We start from the raw sequence: 21,454 nt of genomic DNA on the forward strand, positions 1-21,454 counted from the left end.
GAAGGCCTCCTGGAGGAGGTGAGCTCTCAGTAGGGCCTTGAAAGGAGGAAGAGAGCTAGCTTGGCGGATGTGGGGAGGGAGGGCATTCCAGGCCAGGGGGAAGACGTGGGCCGGGGGTCGATGGCGGGACAGGTGAGAAAGAGGCATGGTGAGGAAATTAGCGGCAGAGGAGTGGAGGGTGCAGGCTGGGCTGTAGAAGGAGAGAAGGGAGGTGAGGTAGGAGGGGGCGCGGTGATGGACAGCCCTGAAGCCGAGGGTGAGGAGTTTCTGCCTGATGCGTAGGTTGATTGGTAGCCACTGGAGATTTTTGAGGAGGGGAGTAACATGCCCAGAGCATTTCTGGACAAAGACAATCCGGGCAGCGGCGTGAAGTATGGATTGAAGAGGGGAGAGACAGGAGGATGGGAGATTGGAGAGGAGGCTGATACAGTAATCCAGACGGGATAGGACGAGAGCTTGAACGAGCAGGGTAGCGGTTTGGATGGAGAGGAAAGGGCAGATCTTGGCAATGTTGCGGAGGTGAGACTGGCAGGTTTTGGTGATGGCTTGGATGTGAGGGGTGAACGAGAGAGTGAAGTTGAGGATGACACTAAGGTTGTGGGCTTGTGAGATGGGAAGGATGGTAGTGCCGTCAACAGTGATGGGAAAGTCAGGGAGGGCAGGGTTTGGGAGGGAAGACAAGGAGTTCAGTCTTGGACATGTTGAGTTATGTGTTGAGTTATATGCTACATGTTGAGTTATGTGTTTCCAAACTGAAGAAGGAATTTCACATCCCTATCCTCCCATCCCAGAGTCCCAGGTTCCTTTAGACTGTAAGCTTGCTGCAGGAAGGGAAATATTTCCAACAACTCTGTGATTCTGTACTCTCCCAAGTGCTTAGTACAGTGCTGTGCAAATGGTAAGTGTTCATTAAATACCACTGATTAGTTGATTCCCACCTTTCCTGTCGAAAATCTCCGCTCATCACTGTTTGTCTACTGCACTGCTGCTCGTGTTTCACCAAGACAGCTGATGCACCTCAGGAGGTGAGAGGGGAAAAGGAGAACTTCACCTTCCTCCAGTCAAGAAACAGAACGCAGCCCTGTCAGGTACCCAAATGTGCTTTGAAACCTACTGGTGCAGCTGAGTTAAGGAAAGGTCTTCCACCTCCAGTCTTCATGAAGGGCTATGGTGAAGCAGCATGGCTCAGTGGAAAGAGCCCGGGCTTGGGAGTCAGAGGTCATGGGTTCTAATCCCGCTCCGCCACTTGTCAGCTGTGTGACTTCGGGCAAGTCACTTAACTTCTCTGTGCCTCAATTCCCTCATCTGTAAAATGAGGATTAAGACTGTGAGCCCCACATGGGACAACGTTGATTACCTTGTATCCCCCCAGCACTTAGAACAGTGCTTGGCACATAGTAAGCACTTAACAAATATCAACATTATTATTATTAGTATTATGGTGGTTGATGGAAGAAGCCAACCCTGCCATAAGGACCAGGATTTACCTCTGCCATTATCTCCGTAGTTATGACCCGTTCTGTGTGAGCAGCCTAAAGCCTCTGTAACCATCATTTAGACCTTTGGGAAGGTCCTGATTGTTGACTTGGGTTGTGCTGGCTTGCTCACGTAAATCCAAATGGGACCCTGCTGCAGTCTTGATTGTTCTTCTTGTTAATTCTTGGTTTTGCTAAGTTCATCCCATTATTTCTTTCCCTCTGTGTCTGACCTCCATGCCCCCACTTTTAGCTGGAGAGCCAGCTATGAGCCCCAAATCACATTTAAAGTACCATGTACCTTTCCCCAGTGCATAGTACAGTGCTTTTCCCAAAGTCAGGGCTCAATTAGTGTTGAAAACAGCAACAATAGTTAAATGATAATCACTTGAGCCAGGTCCATAAGAAAGCAGACCTATTTTGGTGCTGTAAGCTCATCATGGGCAGGGAATATATCTGCTTATTGTTATATTGCACTCTTCCAAGTGTTCAGTATAGTGTTCTGCACACAGTAAATGCTCAATAAATATGAATGAACAATAAGTACCATTGATTGATTGACCGGCAGGAGGTGGCCAGTGTAATCCACCCTATCTGATTGTGCCATGTGACTGGCACATCCTAGCCACCAAACATGGGCTCTCTCCCCCTGCCCTACCTGCTAAACTGGAGCAGACTTTGCTTGTGCCAGATTGCTTCAGGTGACTGGCAGATGTCAATCAAAGGAGGCGGCTCATTTGTGGGTCATAAATCAACACTACAAGTAGGTGACTGTGAGCCCGTTGTTGGGTAAGGGCCGTCTCTATATGTTGCCGACTTGCACTTCCCAAGAACTTAGTATAGTGCTCTACACACAGTAAGCGCTCACTAAATACGATTGAATGAATGAATGAAGGTAGATCAGATAGGGATGCCCAGGTACATCTGCAATCCAATCAAACACTTCTTATACAAATAACACCCAGGGCTGGTGTGTGTTACCAGGGAATGTGCCTGGTATCTTGAAATGCTCCATGCCAGAGCCTTGGGGAGGCAGAGAAACAGGGGAAAGTCTTGACAGTTCAGAGTGACAAGAGTTTTTCTTTGGGGAAATTTATTTTTTGTCCTAAATCCCACCTGGACAACAAAGGATGCACCTCAGAGTAGGTTTGTGGCCATGAATTGGTGTGCTAGGAATGAGTGCTTGAAGTCTTAGAGGGCACATCCAACTCACTGTAACCAAAAGAAATGACCAGACCAGTAGCCCTTAGACAGAGTTTATTAAAACGGGACTCCACATCTACTTTACAAGTGCTATCGAAGCAGGAATGATAAAACAAGCTTTGGTGGGAACATTTATTTTACAAAAGATAGCTGCCTTTCCAAAAATCAAATTCATCACTTTCACACTCTACTCGGACTGGTTCTTTGACCTTTTGTGTCGGGAGCAGAAACAAACGTGAGATGACTACCATCCCTCGGCACAAAAACACAGTCGGGAAACCACAGATGGGAGAAGAAGCCACTGCAAGCTCCTGGAGACGCTCTTCTTGGCACGGACCGCGGCCGGGACTGGGGGTCATCACATGGCAGCGGAGCATGTGCTGTAGCTAGTCAATTTGACCTTTTCCGGGAATATGATGTTGACCGAGAGATTCTCGCCATTGTTCGCAGTCATCAGGCAGTGCTTCTTCTTGTGCAAGAGGCGGCTGTACTTGGCATTGGCAAGCCACATCTCACACTTGGAGTAAAAGACGATGGCCGTAGTCCCCAGCACCACCAGGCAGGTCAGTAAACTGAGGACGATGAGGCAGGTCACCTGGCTGTGGCTGAGCCACGGGTCTGTGTGTCGGATCACCTCCTTTACGGTGATCTTCAGAACGTGGCGCTCCTGGTGGCGACCGGCCACCCTGTGGGGCACTTCTGGGGCTGGAGGGTCTCTGGGCCCCTCCTTATGCTCTGGACTCCCACCTAGTCCGGTGGAGTTCTGGCCAGAGTGGGAGCATGTCGGGCCGGAGAGGCTGGCCCCACCTGTGGAGTCCAGGCAGGCCGGGAGCCTGTGGCCACAGGACTTGCCCGTGAAGCCGGCGGGGCAACGGCAGCGGAAGTCCCGGCCGACGTCGGTGCATGCGCCACCGTGGGCGCACGGGTTGGGGTCACAGTCGTCGGCGTCGATCTCACAGAAACGGCCGGTGAAGCGGCTGGGGCACAGGCAGGAGGCATGGGGGGCCGAGCCGTTGCTGTCCACGCAGGCGCCACCATTCTGACAGGGAGAGCTGCAGCACGTGGGAGAAAACCAGGGCAGGGGGAGTTGGGAGGTCATGTGGGCAGTGAGGAGAAACCACTGCCTACCATGGAGATGCTGGCTTCCCATTAAATCTAATGGTGGTCACATGGCCTAGAGTCAGTCCAGCAGTCAGTCCATCATACTTATCGAGTGCTTGAGTATGCAGAGCACTGCACTAAGTGCTTGGGAGAGTACAATGCAACTGAGTTGGCAGATGTGATCTCTGCCCACAACAACTTTACAGTCCCCCTTCTTGGACTGTGAGCCCGTTGTTGGGTAGAGACCGTCTCTATATGTTGCCAACTTGTAATTCCCAAGCGCTTAGTACAGTGCTCTGCACACAGTAAGTGCTCAATAAATACTACTGAATGAATGAATGAATAGAAGGGGTAAGGACACTAAGCTCCTTGTGGGCAGAAATCACATCAGCCAACTCAGTTGTATTGTACTCTCCCAAGCACTTAGTACAGTGCCAGGCACACAGTAACCACTCATTGGTTGATTGACACAAGACCAAGAACCAGGTGACCTGTGATCTAATCCCTGCTCTGACAGGGCCTGATGGGAGAATTTGGGTAAGTCCCTTTGCCCTCTGGGCCTCAGTTTTCTCATTTGTAAAATGGGGGTGAAACCTGCTCTTCCTGCCTCTAAGATCGGGTGTCCCATGTGGGACAGGGGCTGCCTCTGATGGAGTTAGCACGTGTCTACTTCTGTGCTTGGCACAAGTAAGCACTTAATAAGCCCCTTAACTAAGGAAGTAAGCAGGGGGCTGAGGAAAGGAGATGGCTAGGGAGCCAGCCCAACCCTTCTAGAAAGGGAGTGGATTTTTAGAGAACTGAAATTTTGTCAGTAGGTCAATCAATCAGTCATATTTATTGAGTTTTTACCATGTGCAGAGCTCTGTATTAAGTGCTTGGGAGATTACAATATAACAATGTAACAGACACATTCCCACTCACATTCTACAGTCTAGAGGACGAGTTACAGTCTAGAGGACGAGTTGTAGGTGTTTGGAAAGTGGTTTTCAATGATTTCTCTTTCTCATCTGATTCCACATATCACTTATGTTTCATAGTAATAATAATAACTGTGATACTTGTTAAGTGCTTTCCATATGCCATGCACTGTACTAAATGCAGGGGTAGTTACAAGATCATTGACTCAGACACAGTCCCTGTCCCACATAGGGCTCCCAGTCTCAATCCCCATTTTACAGATGAGGTAACTGAGGCAAGGAGAAGTTAAGTGACTTGTGCAAGGACAAGTGAAAGTGCTGGGATAGGTAGCCAGGACCATCTGACTCCCAGTCTCGTACTATATCCACCAGGCCAAACTGTGTTGTGGCAGTAGCATTTGAGTGCCCCCTTAATAATAGTATTTGTTAAGCCCTTACTATTTGCCAAGCACCATTCTAAGCACTGGGGTAGATGCAACGTTATCAGTTTGGACACAGACCCTGCCTGAAGGGGGGTTCCCAGTCTAGGTGGAGAGAATAGGATTTAATCAAGCGCTTAGTACAGTGCTCTGCACACAGTAAGTGCTCAATAAATGTGATTGATGATTTAATCCTCATTTTACAGATGAGGAAACTGAAGCACAGAAAAGTGAAGTGACTTGCCCAAAGTCACAGCAGACAAGTGGCAGAGCTGGGATTAGAACCTAGATCCTTCTGTCTCTCATGACTGTGCTCTTTCCTCTAGGCCATGCTGCTCCTCTTGGTCAGTGCACTGTACTGGGCTCTTGGGAAGTGCAGAATAAAAAAATGTCACTTTCCCTACCCACAAGGCACTTAAACTCTAAAGGGGGAGGCAGATATAAAAATATTTACAACTAGAGTGGGCAAAATGCAGGGAATGTGTCTGTTATATTATTATATTGTACTCTCTCAAGTGCTTAATATAGTGCTCTGCACACAGTAAATACGAATGATTGATACGAAAGTGACCCAACCACTATCAAAAAAGCCTTAGGGTTTGGGGAGTCAGGCAACATCTGTTAGGAGAAAAAAGCAAACTATTTTAAAAGTCATTTTTCCTTCCTTTGCCTACTAATAGGCTGAAATTCTACCAGGGTTTTCATTTCCTCAGCTCCGGCACACTGCTCTTTATATAAATACTCTGTGCCACTTATGTGCCAGGCATAGCCTGATCTGTGTTAGCCATGACACTAAAGAGTCAGCCAAGATGTGTTTATTTGAGGAAAATTGCAATCCAACCTGTTCCAGCTGAGCCCTCCTTGCCATTGGTACGAAAGATGGGGAGCAAATACGGCTCTTCTCATCTCTCCCTGGAGGTAGCCAGTTGGGCCAACAGAATGCTGGGGACCAGCGGAAAGACAGAGCAAACACAAACCAAAAAATAAAGAATAAATACATGAACGAAGGACAGAGTTCTGCCATCAGGTCAATCCATGGTAGAACTTGCAACTGAAATACTGCTTGCAGCTCTGGCCTTTATTACAGTTCTGGTCTTTGTGACTTCGATCTGGTGAAAGAATAGAGTGGGTATACAAAGACGATCAAGGGGATTGCATCCATGCAAGGACAGAGTAGACATTGAGGCCAAAAGTACAGGCCTGAGAATCTGGAGACAGGGGTTCTAATCCTGGTTCCACCATTTGCCTGCTCTGTGACCTTGGGCAAGTTACTTGCCTTGCTGTGACTCAGTTTCTTCACCTGTAAAATGGGGATTAAATATGTGTTTTCCTTCTTCCTTAGACTGTGAGCCCTAGGTGGGACAGAGATAATAATAATAATGATGATGGCATTTATTAAGCGCTTACTATGTGCAAAGCACTGTTCTAAGTGCTGGGAGATGGTTCCTGACCTCCTTGAATTGTATCTAATTCAGTGCTTGGCCCATAGTAAATGCTTAACTTACTAGGAGAAGCTGTTTAGGAGAAGCAGCATGGCTTAGTGGAAAGAACACGGGCTTGGGAGTCAGAGCATGTGGGTTCCAATCCCGGCTCCACCACTTGTCTGCTGTGTGACCTTGGACAAGTCACTTCACCTCTCAGTGCCTCAGTTACCTCATCTGTAAAATGGGGATTAAGACTGTGAGCCCCACATGGGGCAATCTGATTACCTTGTATCTACTCCAGCTCTTAGGATAGTGCTTCACACATAATAAACACTTAACAAATACCATTATTATTATTATTATTTATATTATTATTAACAAATAACACCCCTTTTATTATTTTTACTGAAAAGAGTACGCTATTGCCTTCTGGAAAAAATTGGCTGGAAGGGGATTTGATTGATGTTTACCAAAGGTGTGGATGGACAAAAAACTGAATTGTGGTTCCCTAAATTCGTGGAAGCTTGAAGGTGGTAGGGCCAACATAAAATAAAAGAAGCAGAAGCAGTGGATAGAGAACAGGCACGGGAGTCAGAAGAACCTGGGTTTTAATCCCAGCTCTGCCACTTGTTAGCTGTGTGACCTTGGGCAAGTCACTTCACTTCTCTGGGCCTCACTTACCTCATCTGTAAAATGGGGATTAAGACTGTGAGTTCCATGTGACCATCAGACTGATTACCTTTTAACTACACCAGCGATTAGAGCAGTGCCTGGCACATAGTACGCATTTAACAAATGCCATAAAAAACAAAAAAACCTTTCCCCCAACGGTTGGTCAACATATGGAATTTTTTCTTTACAGGAGACTCTCAACCAAAAATAGCAGCTGATTTAAGAGGGCTCAGTCTAAAATCATGGACAAGAAGCCTACAGTGGGTTACTACTGTAGATAAAGTTAGGGATGCTAGATGGTCTGGCTGAAGCTGGGAGGGAAACCAGCCCTCAGTTTTTCCAAGCACCCCGGTAGTTCTGTCCGAGACATCAGACAGTAGGATTGTGAGCCCCCGGGGGACAGATACCATGTCTAATTCCCACCTATGCATTCTCTCCCAGCACTTAGATCAGTGCTTTGTTCACAGTAAGCACTTAATAAATACTATTTCTAAGCTTCTTGAGGACAGGGATTGTGTCTACCAACTCTGTTGTATCTTGCTCTCCCAAGCACTTAGTCCAGTGTGCTACACATTGTACGTGTTCAGTAAATACCATGGGCTGAGTGGATTGTCGGGCTGACTCAGGTTATTGGTTTTTTGTTTTGGGGTTTTTTTATGGTATTTGTTAAATTCTTACTATGTGCCAGGCACTGTACTGAGCACTGGGGTAGATACAAGATCATGAGTTTGGACACAATTGCTGTCCCACACAGGGCTCACAGTCTTAATCCCTAATTTACAGATGTGGTAACTGAGGCACAGAGAAGTGGGGTGACTTGCCCAAGGTAACACAGCAGACAAGTGGTGGAGTTGAGATTAGAACCCACGTCTTTCTACCAAGCCCATGCTCTGTCCACTAAGCCACTCTGCTTCTTATGTTGTCCATGGTCTTAGAGTTTCATCTAGTCTTTAAATTCAAACTGAAGCCTCATCTGCTGCCCTTATTACAGAACTAGAAGAAGATGTTGGGGTATGCGCAAGGGGCCACCAGATCAAGTCCTCCCATTTGAGGATCTGAAGGAAATCTGAATAATGGGTTCAAAGACTTTTCCCATCATCCCATCTGGCATCCGCATGACTCTCTCTTGGCCCGGCCATGAGTCAATTTCTGCCCAAATCTTGGGCCGAGCTGAGTGACCCACCCTCCTCTCCCTGCACAATTTTCCCATTCTCAGTTACCACTCTGAATCTAGGTTAGACCCAAACCCAGGGAAACCTTGGACTCAGTCCATATTGTCAGGGCTAGAGGACCACACCCTGCAGGCTCCATCTCCCAATTCTATCAAATGCCATCCTTGCATGGGAGCCCAAGTTATTATTTATTTATATTAATTTTTGTCTCCTCCTCTAGATTGTAAACTCTTTGTGTGCAGCGAATGTGTCTGTTTATTGTTGTTCTGTATTCTCCCAAGCACTTAGTACAGTGCTCGGTACATGGTAAGTGTTCAATAAACATGACTGACTGAATGACTGACTACTGACTGGATTTTTAACAGTCAATGAAAGGGCTGGAGCAGACAAGGTGGTGAGTGAGAAGGGGAAGGAGGGAAAAGGCCAAGGGGCAAATATTCCAGGAGGAGAAGCTGCCACCTCACCCTCCCTAACCTTCCCAGGCAGCAGGAAGCTGGGATCCCCGTGATGACTTCTCCCAGCCCACTAGACATTTTCCAGGGGTGGGGTGGAGGGGGCGGGGGGGCAGGTGGCCAGTCTTGGATGCTGCCGGGTCATGGAAGCTCTCTGCAAATAGGCCCTGAATAGAGAGGCCCAGGATTGTCATAACCACATACGCATCCCTCCTGGCTGTTTGTATGAACCCACGTAAGAAGGGGATTTAAGGAAAAAGCATTATTTGTCCAATAAAATTTACAAGGCCTGAAAGCCTACTTTTTCCACTGCTACTAAAAAAGAAAATCTAATAACCAATATGATTCACCCATTATATTACTGTTTTAAAAAAAAAATACACCAACTATGCCAACCCTTTACCAGAATGACCCCCTGAAAACCATTCAATTTTAATCTTTGGTTACGCTGCCTTCAGACGTTCACAGATGAACATGGGCAGTTTTCGGCTCCTTACCGTCAATTGAGTTTGAGTTCATTTAGTTCAGTGAATTCCAGAAAGATCGGATGCTCAAGACACCTCAAGCTCCCTGGAAAGGAGACTTGCAAGGGTCATGAGGAGGGATTGAAAAAGATACGCTATGAATTACATACACGTGGGTATGTGAAATTCAGGTCAGATTTCCAGTCTGGGGAACACTTCATCAGTGCTATTTATTGAACACTTAATGTGTGCAGAGTACTGTACTAAGTGCTTGGGTGAGTACAATATAACAACACAGATACATTCCTTGCCCAAATCATTTAACTTATCTGTGCCTCTGTCTCTTCATCTGTAAAATGGGGATTAAATATCTGTTCTCCCTCCTACTTAGACTTTGGGCCTCATTTCAGACAGGGACTAGATCTGGTCTGATTATCTTGTATCTTCCCCAGAGATTAGAATAGTGCTTGGCACATAATCAGCACTATGATTTTTATTATTATGGTTGTTGCTACCCACCACTGTTATATCATCCCCCTGCCACCATTATGAGAAGCAGAGTTGCTCAGTGGAAAGAGCCTGGGCTTGGGAGTCAGAGGTAATGGGTTCAAATCCCGGCTCTGCCAATTGTCAGCTGTGTGACTTTGGGCAAGTCACTTAACTTCTCTGTGCCTCAGTTCCCTCATCTGTAACATGGGGATTAATCAATCAATCAATTGTATTTATTGAGCACTTACTGTGTGCAGAGCACTGTACAAAGCACTTGGGAAGTACAAGTTGGCAACATATAGAGACAGTCCCTACCCAACAGTGGGCTCACAGTCTAGAAGGGGGAGACAGAGAACAAAACGAAACATATTAACAGAATAAAATAAATAGAATAAATATGTACAAGTAAAATAAATAAATAAATAGAGTAATAAATACGTACAAACATATACATTTATACAGGTGCTGTGGGGAAGGATAGGAGGTAAGACGGGGGGATGGAGAGGGGGGCGAGGGGAAGAGGAAGGAGGGGGCTCAGTCTGTGAAGGCCTCCTGGAGGAGGTGAGCTCTCAGTAGGGCCTTGAAGTGAGGAAGACAGCTAGCTTGGCAGATGTTGGGAGGGAGGGCGTTCCAGGCCAGGGGGATGACGTGGGCCAGGAGTCGACGGAGGGACAGGCGAGAACAAGGCACGGTGAGGAGATTAGCAGCAGAGGAGCGGAGGGTGCGGGCTGGGCTGTAGAAGGAGAGAAGGGAGGTGAGGTAGGAGGGGGCGAGGTAATGGAGAGCCTTGAAGCCGAGGGTGAGGAGTTTCTGCCTGATGCGCAGATTGATTGGTAGCCACTGAAGTTTTTTGAGGAGGGGAATAACATGCCCAGAGTGTTTCTGGACAAAGACAATCCAGGCAGCAGCACGAAGTATGGATTGAAGTGGGGAGAGACACGAGGATGGGAGATCGGAGAGGAGGCTGATGCAGTAGCCCCCTGTGAGCCCCCTGTGAGACAACCTGTTCACCTTGTAACATCTCCAGCACTTAGAACAGTGCTTTGCACATAGTAAGCACTTAATAAATGTCATCATTATTATTATTATTATCTCTAGGCTAGACTATTTCAGAGTATTGTTCTAGCACTCTGTGGCTGGGCCACATTGTAGGATGTTAACTTGACACTGTAAAATGAGAGGCTTCAAACAAATTGCTGCCAAATGAGAAGTGGAGCAGGCAACGTACCTGAAAATGGGAAAGAACAGGAAATTACAGCAGGTCAATACTCACCCATTTATGATACAGGGTCCTTTCCTGAGATGGCAGTTTTTCCCAGTAAACCCTGGGGCACATAAGCAGACATAGCCCCCACCTCCTGTCTCGATGCAGGTGGAGTTGTTGGTGCAGGGTGTTGCAGAGCAAGGGTGAGTATCTGTAGAAACACAATTGTACAGAGCCATTACTATTCCTCTTTTTTCAGAGGGTGGAGAGTGGTCACAGAGGAACAAAAAATGGAGACTCCAAACGTCTTCATGAGGAGAAGAGAAATGTTATATTAATTGTAGCCACAGTGAATTCCCTTCTCCCTGAGGCTGCAATCATTTCCCTATAAATGCAGTCCTGGGCACAGCTAAGTCTTGGAGTCCCAGCAGGACTTTTTTTCCTTAATAATAATAATAATGGTATTTATTAAGTGCTTACTATGTTTTAAGTGCTGGGGAGGTTACAAGGTGATCAGGTTGTCCCATGGGGGGCTCACAGTCTTAATCCCCATTTTACAGATTAGGTAACTGAGGCACAGAGAAGTTAAGTGACTTGCCCAGAGTCACACAGCTGACAATCGGCAGAGCCAGGATTTGAACCCATGATCTCTGACTCCAAAGCCCATGCTCTTTCCACTGAGCCACACTTCTTCTGCTGCTTCTACAAAGAGGAATAGTCTATTTTTGTTTATTAATTCCATCGTATTTACTGAGCATAGATTATGGGCAAAGCAATGTACTATTTGCTTGGGAGCATCCAAGACACAACAGGCAGCTGGTATGGTACTCTGTGCTCTGAAGGGGACCCAGTACAGTGCTCTAGCTGTAGTAGAGAAGACACCACCAACTTGAAATCCCCCCTTGACATTGGACCCTGTCCAGCTCTCTCGTGGGCACCAAAGTAAGGGGGAAGCAGCAGTGTGACTTCTGCAATTTTAGAACTTTGGGCCTGGGGTGGCTGTAGCCATGGTTCTGTTTGAACAGCAGCTTGGCATGGAGGGGAAACCATGGACTTCTACTTTAGCTCCTATGGTTTTTATCCTTGTTATTGTTTGGTGTTATATATACATGTATGTACGTACACACACACATATATATATATACATATATATATATATATATATATATATAATTTAACTTTTCTTTATAAGTCCATCCCCAAACCTCAGCTGTGTGACCTTGGGCAAGTCACTTCACTTCTCTGTGCCTCAGTTACCTCTTCTGTAAAATGGGGATTAAGACTAGCCCCATGTGGGACAGGGACTGTGTCCAACCTGATTAGCATGTATCTACCCTAGTGCTTAGAACAGTTCCTGGCACATAGTGCCTGGAGCTGGGATGAATACAAGCAAATCGGGTTGGACACAGTCCCCATCCTGCCAGGGGCTCACGGTCTTCATCCCAATTGTACAGTTGCAGGAACTGAGGCATAGAGAAGCAAAGCGAATTGCCCAAGGTCAAATAGCAGACTAGTGGCAGAGCAGGGATTTGAACCCAGGACCTTCTGAGTCCCAAGCCTGTGCTTTTTCTGTTAGGCCACGCTGCTTGTCCACTAGATCCTGATGCCAGCCTTAGTCCAGAAAAGCTTTTTTGAGGAGATTTGATTTCTGCTGGGCCTGAGAATCAGAGGACCCGGGTTCTCATCCCAGCTCCACCACTCGTCTGCTCTGTGACCTTGGGCAAGTCACTTCACTTCTCTGTGTCTCAGTTCCCTCATCTGCAAAATGGGGATTCAATACCTGGTCTCGCTCCTACTGTGAGCCCCATAGGAGACCTGATGACCTTGTGAGTACCCCAGTGCTTAGTACGGTGCTTGGCACAAGGAAGCACTCAATAAATATCATTGATTGATTGATTGATTGATCAGTCGATTGTAGGGTCAGAGACAAGGAGAAGACACCACCCCTGCTCTCAAGGGGCACACACGGGCAGCACAGAAAGACCCAGAGCCCAAGCTGGATAACAATGATAATAATAATGACTGTTATTGGGTAGCTAGGGGGCACACCAAATAAAAATCCCTTAGGTGCGTAACCTGTTGAGCGGGAGAGGGAGGGAGGCACTTGAGTCCTACCCCAGCCATTTCTTCTGCCTATTTCTTCCTGCAAAGAGCTTGTGTTCAAGAGCTTGTGTAAGGTTGTATTCAAGCACAACCTCAAGCAATGCGGGCAAGCAGCATGGAAGCAGAAGCAGGTAGACCAGCTCATGACGAACCCTCATAGGCAGACCTGGTTCAGTTTCTCCCCAGTTTATTGTTGCCAGGATGTTAGAAGGCTGGGATAATGGATTTGGTTGGCCAGGAAGGGAGGGAAAGCCAGTTACTGATCAATGTGCAGGTCTGAGAAAAATGGTTTAGCTAATGAAAGTGATTGCATCAATCTGTGCAGCACTGCATTTTGGAATACCAGCCAGTACCAGCGGGGACAACTATGAGATAACGCCAGGAACAACAGCATGGCGTAGTTGATAGAGCACAGGCCTAGGAGTCAGAAGGTTGTGGGTTCTAATCCTGCCTCTTCCATTTGTCTGCTATGTGACGTTGGGCAAATCACTTCACTGTGCCTCAGTTTCCTCATATGTAAAGTAGGGATTAAGACTGTAAGCCCCATGTGGGACAGGGACTGTGCCCAACTTGATTTGCTTGTATCTGCCCCAGCACTTAATACAGTGCCTGGCACACAGTAAGTGCTTAACAAATACCAGAATTATTATTATTATTGTTACTGCCGGTGAGCCCCAGAAGGACAGGGACCACATCTACTTCTCACTTGTGTATCCAATCAGTCAGTCGTATTTATTGAACACTTACTGTGTGCAGAGCATTGTAGTAAGTGCTTGGAAGAGTACAATATAACATAGTATTATGCATGATGGAGTCAAGAACAGGATGGGTCTCAACAAATACCACAATTATCATTACAATTAAATACTGTGCCCAGTATGGCATCTAACCCCTTGATTGCCCTGCATTAGACAACATTCTCATGTCCACAAAGTGGAAAAGACTGTTAGTTTTCTAGCCACAACTGCACAAGTAGGCCAAATCTCCACCAACAGTGTCATCTTTAAACCCAAGCTCTCCACGCTAAATGCCAGAGCTCACTGGGTTTGGAGGAAGGTTATTTCTCCCAGATGGTACATTGGAATCCCAGAGTTGCTCAGATTAGGATTACATTATCAGGTCCTTGGCTGGTAAGAGATTCCATCCACGATTCAGATGTTGCTGGTCACAAGCAGCCCCCCAGAGGAAATAGAACACACAACGCACATCTGCTTGTGACATCAGGACTGAAAAGAACTCCTTTTTTCCAGCCAGATGTCCGACACACACTGATAGTTTACCCCTCAGACGATTAGCTCCCATCCTAATGGGGAGAGGAAAAAGCCCCATTTATTTTACAGTAATTGCACTGCTTTGATTATGACTTTGTTTTCCCTCAACAGCTCAATATGGTATTGGAGTGTTTTGGTTTGATGTGGAAAATATGACACCCTCAATATTGGGTTAGACATCTCTGGAAGAACTCAGTCTGCTCCTATTATTTGTGCCAGTGAGAATGGATTCAGGAAACCCACAGATGATCTCCAACCCCGAGGCCACCTCCTTCCCCTCAACCTTTTCCTCAGGCTGTTGTCTGGAATGCCCTCCTTCCGCACATCCGCCAAGCTAGCTCTCTTCCTCTCTTCAAGGTCCTACTGTGAGCTCATCTCCTCCAGGAGGCCTTCCCAGACTGAGCCCCTTCCTTCCTCTCCCCCTCGTCCCCCCTCCATCCCCCCCATCTTACCTCCTTCCCTTCCCCACAGCACCTGTATATATGTATATATGTTTGTACATATTTATTACTCTATTTATTCATTTATTTATTTTACTTGTACCTATCTATTCTATTTATTTTATTTTGTTAGTATGTTTGGTTTTGTTCTCTGTCTTCCCTTTCTAGACTGTGAGCCCACTGTTGGGTAGGGACTGTCTCTATATGTTGCCAGCTTATACTTCCCAAGCACTTAGTACAGTGCTCTGCACACAGTAAGCACTCAATAAATACAATTGATTGATTGATTGGCCAGGGGGTCAGCAGATCTAGGTTCTGAACCCTGCTCTGCCACTTTCCAGCTGTGTGAACTTGGGAAAGTCATTTAACTTCTTTGTGCACCAGTTTTCTCATCTGTAAAATAGGGATTCAATAGTTGTATCCCCTCCCTCTTGGACTATGAGCTCTATGTGGGACAGGGACTGTATCTAATCTGATTATTTTATGTCTGCCCCAGGACTTAGTACAGTGCTTGACACTTGGTAAGGATTCAACAGATACTACAATTATTAGTAGTATTACCATCCCCTTTGCCATAGTGGTGTCACAGAGTCAGAGGGAACAGAAGGGGAAGAATCCAGAAAATCTGGACCACCAGCCCCATGACTACTTCTCCCACTCCCTTCTGCATCATCTTGACTTGCCCCTTTTGTTCATCTCCCACTTCCAGCCCCATAGCACCTACATACACGTCTATAATTTATTTATTTATATTAATGTCTGCCCCCTCCCCCCGCCCCAAGACTTTAAACTCATTGTGAGCAGGGAATGTGTCTATTTTTGTATTGTACTCTCCCAACTGCTTAGTACAGTGCTCTGCACACAAGAAGCACTTAATAAATACTATTGAATGAATGAATGAATGAAAGGGAAGAAGCCTGCCATAGAGCGTAAAGTTTTAGCAGAATTTGGTCACCAGATGGAGCCCACAACCCTCCATCTGTTCCCAAGAACACCTTGTCACCAGCCTCAGGGAAGGAAAGACTTTGCAAACCTATGTCACACAGACTTCCAACCCAGCCTTCTTGGCAGACACACTGCCAGGGGAGGGTACATCCGCCGTGCAGACACCCTGGAAAGGGAATGCATTCGGTGCAGAGAGGCCCCCTCCATCCTGGCTGACATCTGCAACAAAGGAGACAAAAAATGGAAGCTTTAGTTTAAGGGGTCAGGGCTGGGATGCTATCCCACTTGACAAACTTCTGAATAATCATAATAATATTAGTCATGATATTTGTTAAGCATTTACTATGTGCCAGCACTGTACTAAGCCCTGAAATAGATACAAGATAATCAGGTCTCACATGGAGCTTACAGTCTAAGTAGGAGGGGGAACAGACACTGAATCCCCACTTTGCAGAAGAGGCAACTGTGGCACTGAGAAGTGAAAAGACTTGCCCAAGGACCCAGCAGACACAGGGTGGAGCCGGGATTAGAGCCCAGGTCTTCTAACTCCCAGGCCTTTGCTCTTTCCATTAGGCGATGCTGCTTCTCTGAAACAAATGGACTCTGGGTAGCCCAGCCTAACAAAGGACAGAGAACGATGACCCGAAGAGTGAGAGCAGAAATCACCATTTGAGAGAGAACTTGAAAAGAGCTGGCTCTGAAAAATAACCTGTCTGTCCTTGTATTGGGTCTGTGCTCACCGTTGCCACAAAGGAAATCGATCATTTCCCCAAACCCTGATGATCGCTTTGGAAATTCCATGTTCCCAGTCACTCTGGAGTCTCAGTTTTGCACATGTGGTTGGCAGAGCCGGTGTGCGGGAGTGGGGGTGTGGGAGGGAAGGGTGGTCTAATGCCAGGCTTCCTGATTTGAGCTGGTGGATTGTATTGGAACTGTTAGTCATACAGCAGCATTATGAAACCTACAGTTTCCCGTCTGTAAATCTTTTTACCTGCACTCACTGGGGTTGGCACAGAATCCATTTGTAGGGTGACATCCTGGCTTACAAGCAATTCCTGAAAGACAATTAATTAATTATACAAGTTTAATTCATTCATCCATTCATTCAATCGTATTTATTGAGCACTTACTGCGTGCACAGCACTGTACTAAGCACTTGGAAAGTACAATTCGGCAATAGAGACAATTACTGCCCAACAATAGGCTTAACATTCCCCAACCCCCTACCAATAATTCTCCAAAAAAAAAAGAAGTTTTAGGCTCCAGTCGATTATTTCGATGCAAAAAACAGGGGAAATGTATTTTTAGTCACACACGATGAGTAGATCTGGTCAAACCATCATTTTCTGATCCGTGTGCTAACTTTAGATTCGATATACCCAGAGCTTTTCAGAACAGTTTTGAACTGAAAACTGGCTAGAGACAGCAGAAGTCAGCGTTTTAGTACCGATGATGTGAAATAGATTGCTTTAAAACAATAATAATGATGATGATGGTATTTGTTAAGCACTTACTATGCGCCAAGCACTGTTCTAAGTGCTGGGCACTGGTCTAGTATGTTGAGTGTGCTCTTCAGGGATTCCTAATCCCCACAGACTGGTGTTCTTATAATGCGATTTAGCGGACGAATAGTTTTTCCAATTGGAAAAAAATGCAGATTTAATTAGAGGCTCAGTCTAAACCCAGTCTCCCAACCGCTGGTGAAAGGAACATCCCAATCGACATCTTCCCCCTGGAACAATGACAGTCAAGAGAAGGAACGAAAGGAGACCCGGAGATCAAGGCTTCGGGTCTAGAGGCAAAGATCCTCTCTGTAGCTGAAGGGAAGACCGAGGATTTCGGTTTGGGGGCTTCGGGGTGGCAGCTTGAAGGAGTGGGTTCTCAGGAAGGTGGGCAGAGGGATGTGGATTCAGCTCTGGACATGGTGAGCTCCACCAGCTTCATTTCCGATGCTGGGGGCAGTGTCAGTCCTTGAAAACCCGAACCCCGGGTCGCCTGGGAAGTTTGGAGGCTGCTTGGACATCCCCCGAGCCCCCACCTAATGCCGCTCGGGACAGACCCCTGTCTCCTCCCTCACCGTCTCCATCCCTGGGATGGAGCCCGGAGACCCTTGGCCAGGATTCCCCCGCCTCGGGGCCGCCTGGAGAGGACCAGGGGACCCCCCATCCTTACCTTGGGCAGCGGAGGAGAGGGCGAGGGGCAGGAGGAAGGCGCAGAGCAGTCGAGGCTCCACCGGCCCCTCCATCACCGCGCCGGGAGCGGGGCGCACAGCCCTCCACCTCCCCCCTCAAGGCGCCCCCCTTGGCTCCGCCCCTTGCCCTGGCCCCCTCAGAAACGGCGCAGCACCGCCCCACTCCTCGACACCCCATCCCTCCCCCTCAAATCCAAGCGCAAAGAGTGAGCCCCCACTCTTCTCCAGCTCGCCTTTGTACGCCCCCTTTGCTTATCCTCCCAAATCCAAGCGTAAAGGTTGCGCCCCCCCACCCCACTCCAGCTCGCTTTTACACGCCCCCTTTACCCTCCCAAATCCAAGCGCAAAGGGTGAGCCCCCCTCCCTTTTCCACCTCGCCTTTGCACGCCCCCTTTGTTTACCCTCTCAAATCCAAGCGCAAACTTGCGCCCCCACCCTTCTCCAGCTCGCCTTTGAACGCCCCCTTGCTTATTCTCCCAAATCCAAGCTCAAAGGGTGAGCCCCCTCCCCTTTCCAGCTCGCCTTTGCACGCCCCCTTTGCTTTCCCTCCCAAATCCAAGCGCAAAGGTTGCGCCCCCACCCATTTCCAGCTCGCCTTTACGCGCCCCCTTTATTTACCCTCCCAAATCCAAGCGCAAAGGGTGAGCCCCCCTCCCCTTTTCCAGCTCGCCTTTGCACGCCCCCTTTGCTTATCCTTCCAAATCCAAGCGCAAAGGGTGCGCCCCCTCCCCTTTCCAGCTCGCCTTTCACCGCCCCCTTTGCTTACCCTCCCAAATCCAACCGCAAAGGGTGAGCCCCCCCACCCCTCTCAAACTCGCCCCCTTTGCTTAACTGGGGTTGAGGGAGACACGGAAGGAAGGGCATTCCCCTGGTCCTTAAGGTGAGCTAGTAAATGGCTCTGTTTTGCCACTGCCTGCTGTGTGAAGTTAGCCAGGTAACTGAAGGGCTCGGTGCCTCAGTTTCCTCATCTGTAAAATGGGGAATCAGGTATGCACATCTTCTTCAAGAGGCCTTCCCAGACTAAGCCCCACTTTTCCTCATCTCCCACTCCCTTAATAATAATAATTATGTTTTTTGTTAATCGCCTACTATGTGCCAAGCACTGTTCTAAGCGCTCGGGCAGTTGCAAGGTAATCAGGTTGTCCCTCATGGGGCTCACAATCTTAATCCCCATGTTACAGACGAGGTAACTGAGGCACAGAGAAGTTAAATGGCTTGCCCAAGGTCACACGGCAGACAAATCGCGGAGTTGGGATTAGAACCCACGTGCTCTGACTCCCAAACCCGTGCTCTTTTCTCTGAGCCACGCTGCTTCCCTTCCGCGTCACTGACTTGCTCCCTTTACCCTTCACCCCTCCCCTCGCCCCACAGCACTTTTGCATGTTTCTGTCACTTTATTTATTTATATTGATGTCTGTTGACTTATATTGATGTCTGTCTCCCCTCCCCCTAGACTGTGAGTTCGTTGTGGGAAGGCATCGTCTCTCTTTATTGATGTATTGTACTCTCCCAAGCGCTTAGTACAGTGATCTGCACACAGTAAGTGCTCACTAAATGCCATCGAATGAATAAATGAATGCTCTCCCTCCTTCTGAAGACTGTAAACCCAATATGGGGCAGGGGCTGGGTCCGATCTGATTTGTTCGTTCTTCCCGCAGTGTTAGCCCCATAGTAAGTGCCTAACAGAGGCCATCATTAATTAGACGCTCCCTCTCTCCCTGCTTCCGCACCCCTAGGAGAAACGGGGTCCCGAAGGGAGAGGGTGGCAGTGGCTGAGGGGACCACTAAGCCCCTCGACACGGGTTCGGGGGCAGCATCCCCGCCCCCCTCACCAACGCAGCGAGGGTGAGGAGTCACCTCCTCCAGGAGGCCTTCCCAGACTGAGCCCCTTCCTTCCTCTCCCCCTCGTCCCCCTCTCCATCCCTTCCATCTTACCTCCTTCCCTTCCCCACAGCACCTGTTTATATGTTTGTACATATTTATTACTCTATTTATTTATTTATTTTACTTGTACATATCTATTCTATTTTATTTTGTTGGTATGTTTGGTTTTGTTCTCTGTCTCCCCCATTTAGACTGTGAGCCCACTGTTGGGTAGGGACTGTCTCTATATGTTGCCAATTTGTACTTCCCAAGCGCTTAGTACAGTGCTCTGCACATAGTAAGCGCTCAATAAATACGATTGATGATCATGATGATGTGGTTACCCCCTGCCTGGGGCAGATAATAATAATAATAATGATATTTTTACACGCCGACAATGTGCCAAGCACTGTTCTAAGCGCTGATTTAAATACAAGGTAATCAAGTTGTCCCACGTGGGGCTCTCAGTCAATCCCCATTTTACAGATTAGGTAAATGAGGCACAGAGTAGTGAAGTGACTTGTCCAAGGTCACACAGCTAATAAGTGGTGGAGTAGGAATTAGAACCCACGTCCTCCGACTCCCTAGTTCATACTCTTTCCATTAAGTCACGCTGCAGATGTGCAGATGTCTCCTACCCCTCCAAACCAAGTCTTCAGTGGAGAAATATCCCGACCAGGCTTATATGTTCCTACATTCGTTCATTCATTCAATCGTATTTATTGAGCGCTTACTGTGTACAGAGCACTGTACTAAGCGCTTGAGGAGGAGGAGGAAGAGGAGGGGGCTTCTCTGGAAAATCCCAGCAGGGCGCACCACAGCCACAGACTCCCTGGAGCCGCGCTCAGGCTCAGCCGCAGGTTGGTGTCATTTTCGCTGATAAGAAAGCGGGCGGGCCTGGTTTGGGGAGGGGTCTCCAACCTCATCTCTCGTGACCCGCGAACAAACAGTGGGAGACTCAGTGTGCAAGGGGTCTGGGGTGGAAAACTGCCAGCCCTCGCGCTGATGGGGAAGGGTGGAAACCTACATAGTCACATTTTGGGGAGAGATTGTGTCCGACATAATTAACTTGTAACTGCCCCAAGGCTTAGGACAGTGTTTGACACATAGTAAGTGCTTAACAAGTACCATAAAAAAAAAGAGTTCACCACGGATCGTAATGTAATGTGATCACCCAGGTGCGCTGCACCTCTTTAATATCACTATTCACCTGTGACATTGTCCTTAACTCATGTGCTGGGCAGACCACGAGACTGAGGCTGAGTTCTGTAAATAGCAGCTTTAAACGGAGAGAGTGAGGCTGAGATACACTGAGAGGTATTTATGCTTTGATTTTCTAGGTTGTAATCAGCATCAGTAGTATTATTTTTGGCGCTTCAGTTTGCAAAGGGCCCAAATTCCTTAAATAGGTACCTATATCTGCCTGCTTTTAATAATAATAATGACATTTATTAAGCACTTAGTATGTGCAAAACACTCACCACAATAATCACACTAGTCTGAACCTTGCCTAAATCATTTTGATTTTTGCTCCTACACATTTTTCCAAACTGGTTCCAGTGGTGATTTCTTTTTCTGCCTTTCCTCCTGTAGTTTTCTGCCCTTAATGTAGTGTATGTACATCAGCACAGATCAGGACATTTGAATAG

The 21,454-nt window shown here is 47.4% G+C and overlaps 1 protein-coding gene across 1 annotated transcript; it reads right to left on the reverse strand.

Moving 5' to 3' along the window:
- Positions 1-2,717: 2,717 nt before the first annotated feature.
- Positions 2,718-18,000, reverse strand: DLK1 (delta like non-canonical Notch ligand 1). The gene is made up of 5 exons (XM_038748134.1): positions 17,924-18,000; positions 16,743-16,806; positions 15,840-15,970; positions 11,062-11,203; positions 2,718-3,730 (listed from the first exon to the last, which is right to left on the reverse strand). The coding sequence occupies exons 1-5, from the start codon at positions 17,994-17,996 to the stop codon at positions 3,037-3,039; spliced, it is 1,104 nt and encodes a 367-aa protein (XP_038604062.1). The 5' UTR covers positions 17,997-18,000; the 3' UTR covers positions 2,718-3,036.
- Positions 18,001-21,454: the final 3,454 nt, after the last annotated feature.

Source organism: Tachyglossus aculeatus, chromosome 1, assembly GCF_015852505.1.
Source record: "Tachyglossus aculeatus isolate mTacAcu1 chromosome 1, mTacAcu1.pri, whole genome shotgun sequence".
Taxonomy (NCBI): domain Eukaryota; kingdom Metazoa; phylum Chordata; class Mammalia; order Monotremata; family Tachyglossidae; genus Tachyglossus; species Tachyglossus aculeatus.

Bases quoted from the DNA above. Each gene is read 5' to 3' on its own strand.
- DLK1 (XM_038748134.1), bottom strand. From the start codon at position 17,996: ATGGAGGGGCCGGTGGAGCCTCGACTGCTCTGCGCCTTCCTCCTGCCC. The intron at 16,807-17,923 runs GTAAGGATGGGG...ATTGTCTTTCAG, and splicing joins CCTCTCCTCCGCTGCCCAAG to GAATTGCTTGTAAGCCAGGA. The intron at 3,731-11,061 runs GTGAGTATTGAC...CACGTGCTGCAG, and splicing joins GGACCCTGTATCATAAATGG to CTCTCCCTGTCAGAATGGTG.